Here is a 20,192-nt window from a genome sequence, read left to right on the forward strand (position 1 = left end):
TGAAAAAAAAAAGTATTTTCAATAATAAAATGGAAAGAGATCATGAGCAAAGTATATAATGAAGAAATAGAAGTTCTGGGCACCATCAAGATGGCTCAGCAGGTAAAGGTTCATGCCAGTCAATTTAATGACCTGAGTTTGATCTCAGGAAGTGCAGGTTGGAAGGAGAAATACATTCTTGCTGGTAGTTTTCTGATCTCTATATGACTGTCAAGCTACCAGTGTTCTCCCTAACACAAATACATAAAGACACAAATGCACACATTCATACACATATACACATACCCACATACAGAATTCATACACACAATGCAAACATAAACATAATACATACTTGCTCACAAATAAATGAATGTAATAAAAAAAGACAAGTGTTGGGCACATAACAACAATCCAGTCACCACCAGCTGGGGTGCCTACAGTTAGACAATTAGGTGGGAGGACTAGCAAAGTTCATGGTGACCCTGGGAAAGTAGACCCGAGGACCATGAACAATGATCTGATAATCATAGCAGCTGCTTTGGGAGCAAGGATGGCATCAGTAGGAGTAGAAAAGGAAGAGGATGATTTAAAAGTATTTTCTAAAATGAACATTCTCTGGTATTTGGTGGCATAATATAACATGTTAATAAGAACAACTCAGAGATGGCATTGAGGTTGGGCCTGGGCACCATGAACAGGGCTTGTAGCTGTCATGAATGCAGTGTGTCATAGATATTAGTATATCATCCAATGAATTCAGTGATATAGGATAAAGGGTAAGTCTTTCAAGTTTTGTCTTTATCGAGAGGAAGGAATATGAAATCATTTAGTCCGTTTATACAAAAGTCTGATACATGGTCAATGTTGATAATGGAACAGTATAAGTACACAGTTGTACTACAAGGAGAATTGTGCCTGAAGTGCAACTTTGAACTTTGAGGACATCTTTGCTTTTTATTGAGGGCACTGAAGAGGTAGAATAGGTCCTCTGGGAAGAAATTAAAAGAGTGAAAGGCATGCTGGTACTCATAATCAAGAAAAGAAACAATACAAGTGGGAAGAATTAAAAAGGCCTCTAGTGAAATAAATATGCACAAATGAAAGCCAGAAACGAAAATGGTGTTTTTAATAACACAGGTTTAAGTAAATGGGAACTTGGTAAAATGTTTTGGTATACCAGATGGATAAAACTTCATAACCCCTGCATATAGAGAACTGGATTTTACCTTGTGTCAGAATTTTGCTACATTACGTTTTCTTATTATTTCTCATTTCCTTGTATTTTCCCTTTGGATACCAGCTGTCAGGAACTCAGAAACCTTCTAACACTATTATCACAAAATAATATATCTTGGGTGAGTGAATAAAAACATGTGCCTCCAAGTCTGACAACATGGAGCCCAAAAGGGAGACATGACACAGCTGTACGTTAAACACCTCACCCTCGCCATGGTGGCATACAAGTGCCCTTCCAATCCCTCAGCCAAATAAATACATAAATGTAAAAAGATCAAATAAAATTATACATCTAAAAAGATTTGAACAAGGAATAATCACATTAGTTACATGTATGTATGGCTTAATACATACTTATCTTTCTCTCATCCACAGCCTTATGAATCTTCCTCCCAAGTTGTATTTTCTAGAAATTCCCAGAAACTGGCCCACAGATCTGTGGCAACTGGTTAGTGAACTTTCCAGGATTCTGCGTATCTCTGACCCAAGAACCAAGACTTAAAATAAACTAAAATCCATACTTTAACACACAAAAATAGAAGAAAATCAATTTGCATTTTATTCATTGGGAAGACATAATAATGACACCTCCTCAGATATTTGTATATTTTGATATTTGGAATCTGTTCATATGACTTTTCTCAAGGAGAGTGACTTCTCATAAGATAAAGAGCAAAGAATTTGAGGTGGAAACATTATCTGGTGTCATACAAATGGGTCCAATATAATTACAAGCATCCTTAAACATGGAGGCACAGTGATAGTCAAAGAGGATGTGAGCAGAGAAAATGGTCAGAGAGATGCCATGTTGCTGACTTGGAAGGCAGAGAAAGAACCAGGATTTTAGGAAGCATCTCCCTCTAGGAGTTGGCAAAGCCAACATGACCTTGCCTTGAGCCTAGAGGAGGAAGCACAACTCTGTGGACACTTGGGGTTCAGTTCAGACTCATGTTTCATTTTACACATCTAAATTTATGGCAATTTGTTATAATCTCATGTAGAGGAAAAATAAAAGAGCTAGGAAGACCTAAATTATGTCCAGATGTGGAGAGATAATGTGTGAGACAGAAGGAGGGAAGGAGATGGGGACAGAGACAGAGCTTTCAAACCACCTGATAAGGTAAATAGAGATAAGACATTAGTGCAATACAACTCCCCATATAGTTAATCCACAAAATTGTGAGAACGTTTCACAGAGTACTAAGCTTTGGGACTAATTTGTGATTTGATAATAGGTAAGATGATAATTCAGGTCCATGGAGTAAGAAGAGTCTGTTTTGCAAGATTTCTTCTCTGGGGAAGTAGATTGATAGATGCTGTGCTTCAAAGTTGTTTCCTCTAAACAGTTTCCTAAGGATACTGTACCAGTATTATGGTCTCTGTCCCAGAGAAGCATGGAGGAAAAGAAATCTGAGGGTTGGGACCTTAGAACATCATCCACAGTTATCCATTTTCTTTTTAACCAGGCACTTAACTTTTCTCCTAATTGACATGATGTCCAAAACTTACTAAATTTAAATTACCAGTGAGGGGCAATTAGGCCAAGGGAAATAAATATGTTCACTTAAGCAGGATGAGAGTGAAGTACAGAGCTGCATTACTGAAGTCCTGAGGTCTCCAACTTGATGGAGTCATCTGAGTCTGGCTGCAGTCAAATATTCAAGAATTAGAAGTTCTGGCTCTCCAAATTCACCACCAGCTTCCAGCAGCACAGGTGCATGGAATTTCCAGAAAGTTTTGGAAGGAATCTACTTCAAGCCTCATCTGTGCAAAACCTGCCCACTAAAGCTGCAGATGGCAGCAGTACAAATTTCCTATTTGAAACCATGCAATATTAATATATGACTGAACTTAAATACAGACTTCAAAGTCACATGCAAGTGCCTTTTGCTCCAAGAATTTAACTTGAAATCTTGCTTCCAGGAATACTGGGACACACACTCTCCAAGATTTCAACCTCTAAAATGCAAGGAAGAATTCAGAAGGAGCGAATTGGGTTGCTTGGCAGGGAGTATGCTGGTATACTGGCCACCATTGCCTCTTATTTTCTCTAACGATGGAAGATAACAAACTGAAAGTAATGAACTTAGACTTATCCTCACAGCTTACATTTGTATTTAAAGCTCTGACTAGCCATTCTGACAGAGTCCCCTTTTGTTGATTTTAAGGTTTTTTTTTAAAAAACCCTTTTTGTTAAAAGCAAAATAAGAGTTAAGATTATAGTTAGAAAACAACTTTTTATAAATACCATGTAAATCTAGACAATGGACCATATTTGATACAGCAGTCAAGAAGGCAGGCTTCAACACATTTGAAGTGTTAATCCTTAAGTTGATGGTACAGAGACAGATCACACATGCACACACACACACACACACACACACTAAGGCAAAAGTCATAGTTTTACATACATAGTATTAAATAAGAAAGAAATTGAAACATATTTAGTTGTACGCTGGTTTAAACACTTATTTTGCAATGAGCTGGCTCCTTCTGTGTGGAGTATGAGGGAGATGGTTCTCTCAGAGATAGCATTGTATTCTGAAAGTTTCCTGTTAAACTATCTATGTGGATACATGTAAAGAAACAAAAAACGAGAAAGTTTAACTCCTATTGTTTACAGGTAAGGTTGGTTTGTTTTATCTGACTATTCCCTTCCTCAGGATCCCATGTCCTTGGGAAATGTAACTCACATTTTATTGAGGCCTTGAGTACCAAGAAGAGACCCTCTGTCCCAATTTCCTCTACAGCTGGCAATAGTAGCAGATTTTTATCTCTGAAGCCAGAGCCAACTTGACTGAAGAATGGGTAAAAGACCACAGCTTCCCATGTGAGCTGACTTCTAATTCTTGAATATTTAACTGCATCCAGAACTCAGATGACTCCATCAAGTTGGTGTCCTTGGGACTTCAGTTGTGCAGGAGAAAGATGTGCTGTCCTCAAGTCCTCTTGGTCATTGTCCAAGTCAGGGTGACTACAGGCTTGGGCTGTACAAGACTATGGATTTCCTGGGACATTGGGCTTCAGATCTAAAGTCCCCTATGTATCTTTGGTGAGTATAAAATTTATTATCCAAACCAAGATACGTTTGAAAATGAAAGGCAAGATAAAGAGATTATATAGGTAGATGATAGATAGATAGATAGATAGATAGATAGATAGATAGATAGTTGAACAGAGAAAGAGAAGAAAAGAGAGAAAGGAAAGGAAGGATATAACTTAAGTACATAGATTTTTCTACTATTGTAGGCAACAGAGATTTTTTTCCAACAACCTAGGTACATCAATAATGAAAGTATAGAATGAAAAATGACTTTTGTGGCATTTAGAATCCTCACTGGATTCTGCCCATAAATGCAGTCCCAGAGATGCAATCTGCATTCCTGGAAACTTCAACCTTCCTGGAAGAAAGTGCCATTGTAGCTGGGCAAGAATCAAGGCTCCCTCCCTTAATGGAAGACTGGGAGTACCATGGTTGGTCACACAGTGATGAAGGTTTGAACCCAAGTCATTGTGCAGCACATATTCTTGCTTCTAGGATGACAATGACTTTGTCTTACTTGTAACCACAACAGAGAGCTCAGTGTTATCAAATGGTGGCAGCACAGAGCAATGTGGAATACAGAGGATGGCAGAGGAGCAGTGCCAGGAGGCTCGCACTGACAGGAAGAGATACTAGGTATCAGAAAGCCCCTGTCTATCAGTACAGATGAGCTGACTGCTCCTTCCTGTTTCTCAGGAAACTATTCCCCCAAATCCTTAGCATTTGCCTAGGACTTGTACTTAGGGTTTGGATTCCTGTTAATGTACTTGCAAGAATACACTTCCTGGAATCCTTAAGACAACCACCACAACAAAGGTGAAGAACAGCAGGGGAAGGAAAGAGCAGTGGCAAGGGCAGCATGGATGCAGAGACCTAGGCCCTGGGCAATGTGGAAGGCAGGTGAGAAGGAGAGCATGAGCTCTTAGCTGCTTTCTGTGGTGGTCTCTATTTCATGTTTCTGGGACTATATGAGGTGCATGAAGCTTAGTGGTCTCTATTTCTTGTCTTTGAGACTATGCAAGATGCATTAAAGCTCTTCGCTCAGCATATTGCAGAAGTCTTACATGTCTAAATATAGATCTGTGTAATCATGGCAGAGCAAAACAGTCTCCTGAGTGCATTTATCACAATGCACACAGCCCATCCACTGAATATGGGTACACATTCATGACCAGTTCTCATTAACAGTACCCACTGTAATGAATATTTACACATTTTAGATAAATATCTTTGCTAGCTTTGCTAAGTGTACCTGTTTTAGGAAACATCTTTTGAGGTGGTTTTGATGGGTCTAAAGGTATCTGCTACAAGTCTATTTTATCTCTATAAACACACAGAAAGTTTAGGATGCATATAAGATGACTCTTGTACCACATAAATATTTGCATTCATTCTTATTAATACAGACCATCACCATCATGCTTGTGTCTCTGTTTACACACCTAATCAAACAAAAGTTGGCTTATAATTGTTTTAATTGTTTACAGCTCATGATAATAATATTTTTGATGTTTCACATCCTTATATGTTTTTCTTTAATTGGTAGTATTGGGTAATTTTATAACCAATAGCTTAAAAAACTATTATTCATACCTCTCATACATTCTCTTTATTCTTTTCCGTTCAGATTATCATGTGATTTTGCGTTTACTTGTTGAATACTTGACATGTCAGTGTTCTAAGTAATTAGTAGGAAAAGGAGCTGTTACATTTTTCCTAACTTTGGAGCTGGTGATATATGTTAAAAGTGGTTTAGAAAAGATGCAAGCTACAATATAGAAAGAAAGTGTATGGACATATACATACATACATACATACATACATATATATATATATATATACACACACACATACACACATATGTATTATGTATTATGTATGTATGTATGTATGTATGTATGTATGTATGTGATGAAGAAAGAGATAGAGATAGATAGTAGATAGATAGATTGATGGACATATAGATAGATCTGTCTCAAACCAAACCTATCTTCATTCCTAGGTTTTAAATAGAGCCTCTATTTTTAAAGATCCCTTTTCTCACTATTAATTTTGAATGAACTTGAAATTAATGATGAATTTATTAGCCAGAGTTTTTAGTTGCAATATTTAGAAGTAAGAAGTAAGAAATATCTAACCCAAGAATGAAGCAATAAATTACAAGGTTTTAGTATACTATCTAGACTAAAGGATAATCTTTATTGTAGAATTTGAGTATGTTTTGGAGATCTGTGTAGTCTAGTGCCCATGGTTATCAGTACTTTAATGTATGTTACATTTCCTGAGGGCACATATGATTTTGAATTTACCACCAGTATTTAAATGCATTTAATAATTTTTAAAGGGTGGAGATGTAAAATCTTTGGAGGGACTAGGTACATCTATGACATTTATGATGAGACTTTCACCAGAGCACTATATTCTTGTTTCTAACCTCTGAAGTTATATACATTAAAAAAACATTGTTTATATGTAGCTATACTTTAAAATGAGGCATGCAACTACTCAGGAGATGGCTCTGTGGATAAAAGACTGGCAAGTGAGAGTGATGTTCATATTCCTAGATCTCTGCTAAAAGCCAGGTAGGTATGGTTGCTGCCTCTATTGCTAGACCTTATAAGGCAGTGATAGGGATCCTGGGCATGCTGAATAAATAGTTAAATTAATCTAGCTTGGAGAACTCTAGGTTCAATGTAAAGTATGTCTCAATTAATAAGGTATAGAACTGTCAATGAAGATACCTGATGTTAGCTTTAAGCCTTCCTGGGCAAGCACATACATGTGACTGTGCACCCACATACTCATGTGAACCCCATACATATAAAAAATGGTAAGAAAGGATACAGGATATGGGATATGTCCTGAGTTTAGTGCAACTCAGCTTGCAACATTACCACTGTACCAGATGAACACATTTGCATAGCGGTCATCTCTCCCACCCCCACCTCACCACAGTCCCAGACACTGCTGCTTGCCACTGTCTGTCAGTGCCTACATGGGGGGAAAGGAATGAATCCTGCTATAGAGAATGAGCAGGCCCTGAAGTCTACCTGGAGCTGTAGCCTCTCCAGTCCTGACCTCAATGTCTCTATTTCTTCCTTGCTTCAAATTCTAGCATTTGACCCAAGTTCCATGAAATAAAAATGTTAGGTTGCACTTACATCCCATTCCAACTGTAAACTAAACTGGCAGAGGAAATATTCCAGTTGAGGTAGGTGCTTACAGTTTTGGCTGCCTGTAGAATGACAGGCATTCATGGTGATAAGGATAAAGTCTGGCTTACCTTTTTCCAAATGGCAAGCCAATTTCCTGAATACTGTTAGAACACTAGTTCTCTGTACTGAATTAAAATGCCATTCTTATCATGTACTGAAAATTTACAATTCTTCAAGCCTATTTTTAAAGTCTGATTTTTACAGAATATAAGAGTCATTGCAGCTTTATAACACACTTCCATATGTGGTGGTGTGAGATACCCTGCTCTTTTCTTCTTTTAACAAGTATGCCATGGTATCCTCATTTAAACAGCTCTAGCAAACCAAGACTGTTATCACTCTGTGACCATTTATAGACACACACCACAAGTACTAAGGATCAGTGCCCTCGACTGACCACTTCTTATGGTCTCAGCTATAATCAGATGGAGAATGCAGTCAACACATATAATCCAACCTGTTCAAAAATGTAAGAGATTCTGGGATTTCAGTTAAGTTCTACAGTATAATTTTGATGTACTCCCAAATCCAGTCTTAAATAGAAGGCTATCCTCATTCACACATGGCTTAATTAATTCAAGATTACAAAATTTTTCTTTGATAGAATTTAAAATTTTCTCTAATTCTTTTTATTGATTATTTATTTATTTATTTATTTATTTATTTATTTATTTATATTTGTTCCTCTTCCTAGTCTCTCCCTCCATAACCCTGTCCCATCCTCCTCCCCTTTGCCTCTGTGAAGGTGCTCCTCTACCTACCCACCCAGGCCTGCCTCACTGCTCTAGTATTCCCCTATGTTGGGGCATCAAGCCTCCACAGGACCAAGGGCCTTCCCTCCCATTGATTCCAGATAATGCAGTCCTCTGCTACATAAGCAGCTGGAGCCATGGGTCCCTCCATGTATACTCTTTGGTTGGTGGTTTAGTCCCTGGGAGCTCTGGGGCGGGGTCTGGTTAGTTGATATTACTGTTATTCCTATGGGGCTACAATGCCCTTCAGCTCCTTCATTCCTTTCCCTAACTCTTCCATTGGGGTTCCTGGGCTCAGTCCGATGTTTGGCTGTGAGTATCTGCATGTCTTAGGCAGATGCTAGCAGAGCCTCTCAGGGGACAGCTGTACCAGGCTCCTGTCAGCAAGTGCTTCTTGGCATCAGCAATAGTGTGGGGGTTTTGTGTGAAGATGGCATGGATCCCTAGGTGGGGCAGTCTTTGGATGGTCTTTCCTTCAGTCTCTGTTCTATATTTTGTCCCTGCATTTTCTTTAGACAGATATAATTCTGGGTTAAAATTTTTGAGGTGGGTGGGTGGCCCTATCCCTCAATTGGGGTCTGTGCCTATCTACTGGATATTGTCTCTAGAGGTTCTACCTTCCTTTTGTTGGGCATTTCCGCTAATGTCATCCCCATTGGGACCTGCGAACCTCTTGCTTCCCTGGAGTCTGGGACTTTCTAGTGGCTACATCCAGTTCCCCAGGTCTCACTGCTACATATTTCTATCCATTTTCCTGACCCTCTGTACTTCTCTCCCATACCTGATCCTCCCCCTTCTTTCTTCCTCCCAGGTCCCCCTCCTCCCTCTACTTTCTGTGATTATTTTGGTCCCCCTTCTAAGTAGGACTGAAGCATTCACACTTTGGAGTTCCTTCTGGTTAAGCTTAGTCTGACCTGTGAGTTGCATCATGGGTATTCTAATTCTTAATAAGCCTTCAGGAACATTCTATTGTAACACATGCTTACACATTTATATTATCCAAATTTTATTGTTCTTTTGGACATGACATGCACAAATACTAAATTTTGAATAATTTTTAAGATTTATAGTTTCACTCCCTTTAAAAATTATCATTATGTTAAGTTATAATTTTAGAATATTTTAAACATTGGCAGAGGTTGTGACCATACTTAATTTATTTTGGAATGTAACTAAAAATCTTCTATCTTTTTATCCTTATAGAAAATTCAACTGCTATTTATAAAAACATCCATTATAGATATATGTTGTCTTTTCATATTTTTATTTTTAGTTTATTTTTAGTGTGTAATAACTTTTCTTTATCACAATAGAAATTTAAAAATTGTTGTATGTTCTTATGAGAAGCTTAAAATCACCAAATGTTCTTTGTAATTTTCAGAATTAATAATATTTTCAGAATCTTATTGAGGAATGTAGGCCATTTGTTCCATAGTACATGTGTACCCTTTGCAAGACTGATTTCTTCTCTACTTGTTTGCTGTTTGTAATGTTTGTTACTTTTTCAGACTTGACTGAACTCAGGCTACGGCCCACAGGAAAGATCACTTTCTAAATGGCACTATTTTCTTCCTCCTGAGGCATATTAGAAAGCCCCTAATGGTTACTTGAACATTTTTTTTTTAGGGAAGTTGGTCAGAGGGTGTATGCAATGCCAAGTCAGCAGTTCCTCTCATTGTAGAACTTCCTATTCGTTATTCATTCAGTTCTTTTAGTTTCTACCCATCTTAATGATTATCATTGTTGACTGCTTTATCATGCATTTTGAAAAGACATCTTGTATCTACACTGGATGTTTTTATATATAGCTGTTCAATTTTTCTATAAGGATAAATTTAGATTACTGTGAGGTACAATTTGTATGTGAAAGACGAGATAAGCACTTTATTTCCCATCTCTTTTATAATAGATATTTTCTTTGTTTACATTTCAAATGTTATCCCCTTTCCTAGTTTCCCCTCTGAAAACCCCCTATCCCTTCCCCCCTCTCCCTGCTCACCAACTCACCCAGTCCCAAATTCAGGCCCTGGCAGTCCCCTATACTGGGCCATATAACCTTCAGAGACCAAAGGGCTCTCTTCCCACTGATGACCGACTAGACCTTCCTCAGCTACATATGCAGCTAGAGTCATAAGCCCCACTATGTGTTTATTTGGTTGGTGGTTTAGTCCCAGGGAACTCTGAAGATACTGGTTAGTTCATGTTGCTGTTCCTACTATGGGGCTGCAAACCCCTTCAGCTCCTTGGATACTTTCTCTATCTCTTTCATTGGGGACCCTGTGCATCGTCCAATGGATGACAGTGAGCACCCACTTCTATATTTGTCAGGCACTGGTAGAGCCTCTCAGGAGACACTATTTCAGGCTCTTGTCAGCAAACTCTTGGCATCCACAATAGTGTCTGTTTTTCATGGTTGTTTATGGGATGGATCCCCAGGTAGGGAAATCTTTAGATGGTCATTCCTCCAGTCTCTGCTTCACACTGTGTCTCTGTAACTCCTTCTATGGGTATTTTGTTCCCCCTTCTGAGAAGGACCAAGATATCTATACTTTGATCTTCCTTCTTTTTCAGTTTCATGTGTTTTGTGAATTGTATCTTGGGTATTCCGAGTTTCTGGGCTAATATCCACTTATCAGTGAGTGCATATCATGTGTGTTCTTTTGTGATTGTCTTAGCTCACTCAGGATGATATAATCCACATCCATCCATTTGTCTAAGAATTTCATGAATTCATTGTTTTTAATAGCTGAGTAGTACTCCATTGTATAAATGTACCACATTTTCTGTATCCATTACTCTGTGGACTGACATCTGAGTTCTTTCCAGCTTCTGGCTATTATAAATAAGGCTGCTATGAACATAGTCCTTATTACATGTTGGAGCATCTTCTGGGTATATGCCCAGGAGTGGTATTGCTGGATATTCTGGTAAAACTATGTCTAATTTTCTGAGGAACTACCAAACTGATTTCCAGAGTGTTTGTACCAGCTTGCAATCCCACCAGCAATGGAGGAGTGTTCCTCTTTCTCTACATCCTCCCCTGCATCTGCTGTCACCTGAGTTTTTGATCTTAGCCATTCCGACTGGTGTGAGGTGGAATCTCAGGGTTGTTTTGATTTGCATTTTCCTGATGATTAAGGATGTTGAACATTTTTTTAGGTTCTTCTCAGCCATTCAGTATTCCTCAGTTGAGAATTGTTTGTTCAGCTCTGTACCCCATTTTTTAATAGGGTTGTTTGGTTTTCTGGAGTCCAACTTCTTGAGTTCATTATATGTATTGGATATTAGTCCCCTATTGGATTTAGGATTGGCAAAGATCATTTCCCAATATGTTGGTTCCCTTTTGGACTTATTGACAGTGTCCTTTGCCTTTCAGAAGCTTTGCAATTTTATGAAGTCCCATTTGTCAATTCTTGATCTTATAGCACAAGCCATTGGTGTTCTGTTCAGGAATTTTTCCTCTGTGCCCATATGTTCAAGGCTTTTCTAGTTTCTCCTCTATAAGTTTCAGTGTCTGTGGTTTTATGTTGAGGTCCTTGATCCACTTAGACTTGAGCTTTGTACCAGGAGATAAGAATGGATCAATTCGAATTCTTCTACATGATAACTGCCAGTTGTGCCCACCCCATTTGTTGAAAATTCTATTTTCCATTGGATGGTTTTGGCTCCTTTGTCAAAGATCAAGTGACCAAAGGTGTGTGGGTTCATTTCTGGGTCTTCAATTTTATTCTATTGATCTACCTGTCTGTCACTGTACCAGAACCATGCAGTTTTTATCGAAATTGCTTTGTAGTACAGCTTGAGGTCAAGCATGGTGATTCTACCAGAGGTTCTTTTATTGTTGAGAATAGTTTTTGCTATTGTAGGGTTTTTTTTTTTTGTTATTTCACATTAATTTGCAAATTGCTGTTTATACCTCTGTGAATAATTGAGTTGGAATTTTGATGGGGATTGCATTGAGTCTGTAGATTGCTTTAGGCAAGATAGCCATTTTAACTATATTAATCCTGCCAATCCATGAGCATGGGAGATCTTTCCATCTTCTGAGATCTTCTTTAATTTCTTTCTTCAGAGACTTGAAGTTCTTATCATACAGATAAGAACTTCCATACAGATCACTTCCTTAGTTAGCTGAGTAGTACTCTATTGTGTAAACATACCACGTTTTTTTTTTGTATCCATTCCTCTGTTGAGGGGCATCTGGGTTCTTTCCAGCTTCTGGCTATTATAAATAAGGCTGCTATCAACATAGTGGAGCATGTGTCCTTCTTACTAGTTGAAACATCTTCTTCATATATGCCCAGGAGAGGTATTGAGGGATCCTCCAGTAGTACTATGTCCAATTTTCTGAGGAACCCCCAGACTGATTTCCAGAGTGGTTGTACAAGCTTGCAATCCCACCAACAATGGAGGAGTGCTCCTCTTTCTCCACATCCTCCCCAGCATCTGCTGTCACCTGAATTTTTGATCTTAGCTATTCTGACTGGTGTGAGAAGGAATCTCAGGGTTGTTTTGATTTGCATTTCCCTGATGATTAAGGATGCTGAACATTTTTTCAGGTGTTTCTCAGGCATTTGGTATTCCTCAGGTGAGAATTCTTTGTTTAGCTCTGAGCCCCATTTTTTAATGGGGTCATTTGATTTTCTGGAGTCAACCTTCTTGAGTTTTTTATATATATTGGATATTAGTCCCCTATCTGATTTAGGATAGGTAAAGATACTTTCCTAATCTGTTGGTGGCCTTTTTGTCTTATTGACGGTGTCTTTTGCCATACAAAAACTTAGCAGTTTCATGAGGTCCCATTTGTCAATTCTCGATCTTACAACACAAGCCATTGCTGTGCTATTCAGGAATTTTGCCCCTGTTCCCATATCTTCGAGGCTTTTCTCCACTTTCTCCTCTATAAGTTTCAGTGTCTCTGGTTTTATATGGAGCTCCTTGATCCACTTATATTTGACCTTAGTACAAGGAGATAGGAATGGATCAATTCGCATTCTTCTACATGATAACCGCCAGTTGTGCCAGCACCATTTGTTGAAAATGCTGTCTTTTTTCCACTCGATGGTTTTAGCTCCCTTGTCGAAGATCAAGTGACCATAGGTGTGTGGGTTCATTTCTGGGTCTTCAATTCTATTCCATTGGTCCACTTGTCTGTTGCTATACCAGTACCATGCAGTTTTTATCACAATTGCTCTGTAGTACAGCTTTAGGTCAGGCATGGTGATTCCACCAGAGGTTCTTTTATCCTTGAGAAGAGTTTTTGCTATCCTAAGTTTTTGTTATTCCAGATGGATTTGCAGATTACTCTTTCTAATTCGTTGAAGAATTGAGTTGGAATTTTGATGGGGATTGCATTGGAACTGTAGATTGCTTTTGGCAAGATAGCCATTTTTACAATGTTGATCCTGCCAATCCATGAGCATAGGAGATCTTTCCATCTTTTGAGATCTTCTTTAATTTCTTTCTTCAGAGACTTGAAGTTCTTATCATACAGATCTTTCACTTCCTTAGTTAGAGGAATACGCCAAGGTATTTTATATTATTTGTGACTATTGAGAAGGGTGTTGTTTCCCTAATTTCTTTCTCAGCCTGTTTATTCTTTGTGTAGAGCAAGGCCATTGACTTGTTTGAGTTTATTTTATGTCCAGCTACTTCACCGAAGCTGTTTATCAGGTTTAGGAGTTCTCTGGTAGAATTTTTAGGGTCACTTATATATACTATCATATCATCTGCAAAAAGTGATATTTTGATTTCTTCTTTTCCAATTTGTATCCCCTTGATCTCCTTTTGTTGTCAAATTGCTCTGGCTAGGACTTCAGGTACAACATTGAATAGGTAGGTAGAAAGTGGGCAGCCTTGCCTAGTCCCTGATTTTAGTGGGATTGCTTCCAGCTTCTCACCATTTACTTTGATGTTGGCTACTGGTTTGCTGTAGATTGCTTTTATCATGTTTAGGTATGGGCCTTGAATTCCTGATCTTTCCAAGTCTTTTATCATGAATGGGTGTTGGATTTTGTCAAATGCTTTCTCCCAGTCTAAGGAGATGATCATGTGGTCTTTGTCTTTGAGTTTGTTTATATACTGGATTACGTTTATCGATTTCTGTATATTAAACCATCCCTGCATCCCTGGAATGAAATCTACTTGGTCAGGATGGATGATTGTTTTGATGTGTTCTTGGATTCAGCTAGCAAGAAGTTTATTGAGTATTTTTGCATCGATATTCATAAGGGAAATTGGTCTGAAGTTCTCTATCTTTGTTGGATCTTTCTGTGATTTAGGTATCAGAGTAATTGTGGCTTCATAGAATGAGTTGGGTAGAGTACCTTCTACTTCTATTTTGTGGAATAGTTTGTGAAGAACTGGAATTAGGTCTTCTTTGAAGGTCTGATAGAACTCTGCACTAAACCCATCTGGTCCTGGGCTTTTTTTGGTTGGGAGACTATTAATGACTCTTTCTATTTCTTTAGGGGATATGGGACTGTTTAGATCATTAACTAGATCTGGATTTAACTTTGGTACCTGGTATCTGTTTAGAAATTTGTCCATTTCATCCAGGATTTCCAGTTTTGTTGAGTATAGCCTTTTGTAGAAGGGTCTGATTGTGTTTTGGATTTCTTCAGGATCTGTTGTTATGTCTCCCTTTTCATTTCTGATTTTATTAATTGAATGCTGTCCCTGTGCCCTCTAGTGAGTCTGGCTAAGGGTTTATCTATCTTGTTGATTTTCCTCAAAGAACCAGCTCTTCGTTTGGTTGATTCTTTGAATAGTTCTTCTTGTTTCCACTTGGTTGATTTTGCCCTTGAGTTTGATTATTTCCTGCTGTCTACTCCTATTGGGTGAATTTGCTTCCTTTTTTTCCTAGAGCTTTTAGGTGTGTTGTCAAGCTGCTAGTGTGTGCTCTCTCTAGTTTCTTTTTGGAGTCACTCAGGGCTATGAGTTTCCCTCTTAGAAATCTTTCATTGTGTCCCATAAGTTTGGGTATGTTGTGGATTCATTTTCACTAAACTCTAAAAAGTCTTTAATTTCTTTCTTTATTCCTTCCTTGACCAAGGTATCATTGAGAAGAGTGTAGTTCATTTTCCACGTGAATGTTAGCTTTCCATTATTTATGTTGTTATTGAAGATCAGCCTTAGTCCATGGTGGTCTGATAGGATGCATTGGATTATTTCAATATTTTTGTTTCTGTTGAGGCCTGTTTTGTGACCAATATATGGTCAATTTTGCAGAAGGTACCATGAGGTTCTGAGAAGAAGGTATATCTTTTTATTTAGGATAAAATGTTCTGTAGATATCTGTTAAGTCCATTTGTTTCATCACTTCTGTTAGTTTCACTGTGTCCCTGTTTAGTTTCTGTTTCCAAGAACTGTCCATTGATGAAAGTGGTGTGTTGAAGTCTCCCACTATTATTGTGTGAGGTGCAATGTGTGCTTTGAGCTTTACTAAAGTTCCTTTAATGAATGTGGCTGCCCTTGCATTTAGAGCATGGATATTCAGAATTGAGAGTTCCTCTTGGAGGATTTTACCTTTGATGAGTATGAAGTGTCCCTCCTTGTCTTTTTTGATAACTTTGGGTTGGAAGTTGATTTTATTCGATATCAGAATGGCTACTCCAACTTGTTTCTTCAGACCATTTGTTTGGAAAAACTTTTTTCCAGCCTTTCACTCTGAGGTAGTGTCTGTCTTTTTGCCTGAGATGGGTTTCCTGTAAGCAGGAGAATGTTGGGTCCTGTTTGTGTAGCCAGTCTGTTAGTCTATATCTTTTTATTGCGGGAATTGAGTCTATTGATATTAAGAGATAGTAAGGAAAAGTAATTGTTGTTTCCTATTTTTTGTTGTTTTTAGAGTTGGCATTTTGTTCTTATGGCTGTCTTCTTTTTGGTTTGTTGAGGGATTACTTTCTTGCTTTTTCTAGGTTGTGGTTTCCGTCCTTGTATTGTTTTTTTGTTTTTTTTTTTTTCTGTTATTATCCTTTGAAGGGCAGGATTCTTGGAAAGATAATGTGTGAATTTGGTTTTGTCGTGGAATACTTTGGTTTCTCCATCTATAGTAATTGAGAGTTTGGCTGGGTATATTAGCCTGGGCTGGCATTTGTGTTCTCTTAGTGTCTGTATAACATTTGTCCAGGATCTTCTGGCTTTCATAGTCTCTGGTGAAAAGTCTGGTGTAATTCTGATAGACCTCCCTTTATATGTTACTTGACCTTTTTCCCTTACTGCTTTTAATATTCTATCTTTATTTAGTGCATTTGTTGTTCTGATTATTATGTCGGGAGGAATTTCTTTTCTGGTCCAGTCTATTTGGAGTTCTGTAGGCTTCTTGTATGTTCATGTCCATGGTTTTTTTTTTAGGTTTGCGAAGTTTTCTTCTATAATTTTGTTGAAGATATTTGCTGGCCCTTTAAGTTGAAAATCTTCATTCTCATCTACTCCTATTATCTGTAGGTTTGGTCTTCTCCTTGTGTCCTGGATTTCCTGGATGTTTTGAGTTAGGATCTTTTTTGCATTTTGTATTTTCTTTGATTGTTGTGCCAATGTTCTCTATGGACTCTTCTGCACCTGAGATTCTCTCTTCCATCTGTTGTATTCTGTTGCTGATGTTCGCATCAATGGTTCCAGATTTCTTTCCTAGGTTTTCTATCTCCAGCGTTTTCTTTATTGTGTCTACTTCCCTTTTTAGGTCTTGGGTGGTTTTATTCAATTCCATCACCCGTTTGGTCATGTTTTCCTGCAATTCTTTAAGGGATTTTTGTGCTTCCTCTTTAAGGTCTTCTACCTGTTTAGTAGTATTCTCCTGTATTTCTTTAAGTGAGTTATTAAAGTCCTTCTTGATGTCCTCTACCATCATCATGAGATATGCTTTTAAATCAGGGACTATCTTTCCAGGTTTGTTGGGGTGCCCAGAACTGGGTGGGGTGGGAGTGTTGCGTTCTGATAATGGTGAGTGGTCTTGGCTTCTGTTAGTAAGATTCTCACATTTGCCTTTTGCCATCTGGTAATCTCTGAAGTTAGTTGTTGTAGTTGTCTCTGTTTAGAGCTTGTTCCTCAGGTGATTATGTTAGTCTCTATCAGTAGACCTCAGAAACTAGCTCTCTCCTCTGAGTTTCAGTGTTCAGAGTACTCTCTGTAGGCAAGCTCTCCTCTTGCAGGGAAGGTGCCCAGATATCTGGTGTTCGAATCTGCTTCCTGGCAGAAGTTGTGATCCACTCACCAGAGGTCTTAAGATCCTGTGGAGGGTCCTGTGGGTACCTTGCAAGTGTCTGCAGACTCCGGACCCAAGGTACCCTGGTGCTGGTGTGGACTGGAAGGGTTTTTGTTTTGTTTTGTTTTGTTTTGTTTTTTTATAGCTCTTTTTGTTTCCTGTTGGTTGACTTCAGCCCTGAGTTTGATTATTTCCTGCTATGTACTCCTCTTTGGTGAATTTGCTTCCTTTCATTCTAGAGCTTTTCTTTTTTGGAGGCACTTAGAGCTATGAGTTTTCCTCTTAGGACTGCTTTCATTCGGTCTCATAAGTTTGGGTATGTTGTGGCTTCATTTTCATTAAACTCTAAAAAGTCCTTAATTTATTTATTTCTTCCTTGACCAAGTTATCATTGAGTAGACTGTTGTTTAGCTTTCAAGTGTATGTAGACTTTCTATTATTTATGTTGTTATTTAAGATCAGCCTTAGTCCATGGTTATCTGATAGGATGCATTGGATTATTTCAATATTTTTATATCTGTTGAGTCCTGTTTTGTGACCAATTATATGGTCAATTTTGGAGAAGATACCATGAAGTGCTAAGAAGAAGTTATATCCTTTTGTTTTAGGATAAAATGTTCTACACGTATATCTGTTAAATCCATTTGTTTCATCACTTCTGTTAGTTTCACTGTGTCCCTGTTTAGTTTCTGTTTCCAAGAACTGTCCATTGATGAAAGTGGTGTGTTGAAGTCTCCCACTATTATTGTGTGAGGTACAATGTGTGCTTTGAGCTTTACTAAAGTTTTTTTTTTTTTTAAATGATTGTGGATGCCCTTGCATTTGGAGTATGAATTTCAGTATTGAGAGTTCATCTTGTTAGATTGTTCCTTTGATGAGTATGAAGTGTCCTTCCTTGTCTTTTTTGATAACTTTAGGTTGAAAGTCGATTTTATTCGATGTTAGAATGGCTACTCCAGCTTGTTTCTTCAGACCATTTGCTTGGGAAATTGTTTTCCAGCCTTTCCCTCTGAGGTAGTGTCTGTCTTTTTCCCTGAGATGGGTTTCCTGTAAGCAGGAGAATGTTGGGTCCTGTTTGTGTAGCCAGTCTGTTAGTCTATGTCTTTTTATTGGGGAATGGAGTCCATTAATATTAAGAGCTATTAAGGAAAGTAATTGTTGATTCCTGTTTTTTTTTTTTTTTTTTTTTTCTGTTAGAGCTGTGATTCTGTTCATGTGGCTATCTTCTTGTAGATTTGTTGAAAGATTACTTTCTTTCTTTTTTTCTAGGGTATAGTTTCCCTCCTTGTGTTGATGTTTTCCATCTGTTATCCTTTGTAGGGCTGGATTTGTGGAAAGATATTGTGTAAATTTGGTTTTGTCATAGAATACTTTGGTTTCTCCATCTATGGTTATTGAGAGTTTTTGCTGGGTAAAGTAGCCTGGGCTGGCATTTGTGTTCTCTTAGGGTCTGTATAACATCTGTCCAGTGTCTTCTGGCTCTCATAGTCTCTGGTGAGAAGTTGGGTATAATTCTGATAGGTTTGCCTTTATATCTTAGTTGACCTTTTTCCCCTACTGCTTTTAATATTTTTCTTTGTTTTGTTTATTTGGTGTTTTGATTGTTAAGTGATAAGAAGTATTTCTTTTTTTTGTTCCAAACTATTTGGTGTTTTGTAGGCCTCTTGTATGTTCATGGGCATCTCTTTCTTTAGGTTAGGGAAGTTTTCTTCTATCATTTTGTTGAAAATATTTGTTGGCCCTTTAAGTTGGGAATCTTCACTTTCTTCTATTATTATTCAAATCTATTCAAATATTATTTTAGTATTCAAATTCTATTATTATTCAAATCTATTATCATTAGATTTGGTCCTGTCATTACGTCCTGGTCTTTCTTAATATTTCAGGTTAGGATCTTTTTGCCTTTTGCATTTTCTTTGATTGTTGTGTCAATGTTTTCTATTTTATCTTCTGGTCCTTAGATTCTCTCTTCTATTTCTTTTATTCTGTTGGTGATACTTACATCTATGGCTCCTCATCTCTTTCCTAGGTTTTTTATCTCCAGAGTTGTCTCCCTTTGTGATTTCTTTATTGGTTCTACTTCCATTTTTAGATCCTGGATGTTTTTATTCATTTTCTTCACTAGTGTGTTTGTGTTTTCCTGTAATTCTTTAAGGGATTTTTGTGTTTCCTCTTTAAGGGCTTCTACCTGTTTCGCTGTGTTTTCCTGTATTTATTTAAGAGAGTTATTAATGTCCTTCTTAAAATCCTCTACCAGCATCATGAGATATGATTTTAAATCTGAATCTTGCTTTTCTGATGTTGGCGTATCCAGGATTCACTGTAGTGGGATTCCTGGTTTCTCATGATGTCAAGTATTCTTGGTTTCTGTTGGTAAGATTCTTGCATTTGCCGTTTTCCATCTTGTAATCATTGGTGTTAGATGTCCTTGCTGACTCTGGCTGGAGCTTGTTACTCCTGTGAGTCTGTAAGCCTTTGTCAGCACTCCAAGGAGACCAGCTCTCTCCTAGCAAGACCACTACACAGAGGACTATGGAACAGCCCCATCTCCTGGGTGCAGATATAGGCTGGTAGGACCCTTCCCAGCTGCTCTGCTGTTTCTGCAGCCTGTGTGCTCCTGAGTGGATCCGCCTGAGGAAGTCACCTGAGAGAAAATAGTGATCTCACCTAAGTTCCAGGGTCAGACACTTCCTGGAGGCAAGCTCTCCTCTGGCAGGGAAGGTATACAGAGGACTGAGGATCAGTTCCACCTTCTGGGTGCA

General features: G+C 38.1%; 1 protein-coding gene across 3 annotated transcripts in view; it reads left to right on the top strand.

Annotated features, from left to right (window-relative positions):
• The first annotated feature begins 4,982 nt into the window (after positions 1-4,982).
• Cd226 (CD226 antigen) overlaps positions 4,983-20,192 on the top strand; it is a 95,279-nt gene continuing 80,069 nt past the window's right edge. For 2 of the 3 annotated variants that reach the window (XM_006526461.1, XM_017317894.1), the window contains exon 1: positions 4,996-5,161. In XM_006526461.1, the coding sequence (XP_006526524.1) occupies positions 5,125-5,161 (37 nt within the window). In that variant the 5' untranslated portion in view covers positions 4,996-5,124. Of the gene's footprint in view, positions 5,162-20,192 lie in introns of all 3 variants that reach the window. The other variant, XM_006526463.1, reaches the window with a different exon arrangement.

Source organism: Mus musculus, chromosome 18, assembly GCF_000001635.26.
Source record: "Mus musculus strain C57BL/6J chromosome 18, GRCm38.p6 C57BL/6J".
Lineage (NCBI taxonomy): Eukaryota > Metazoa > Chordata > Mammalia > Rodentia > Muridae > Mus > Mus musculus.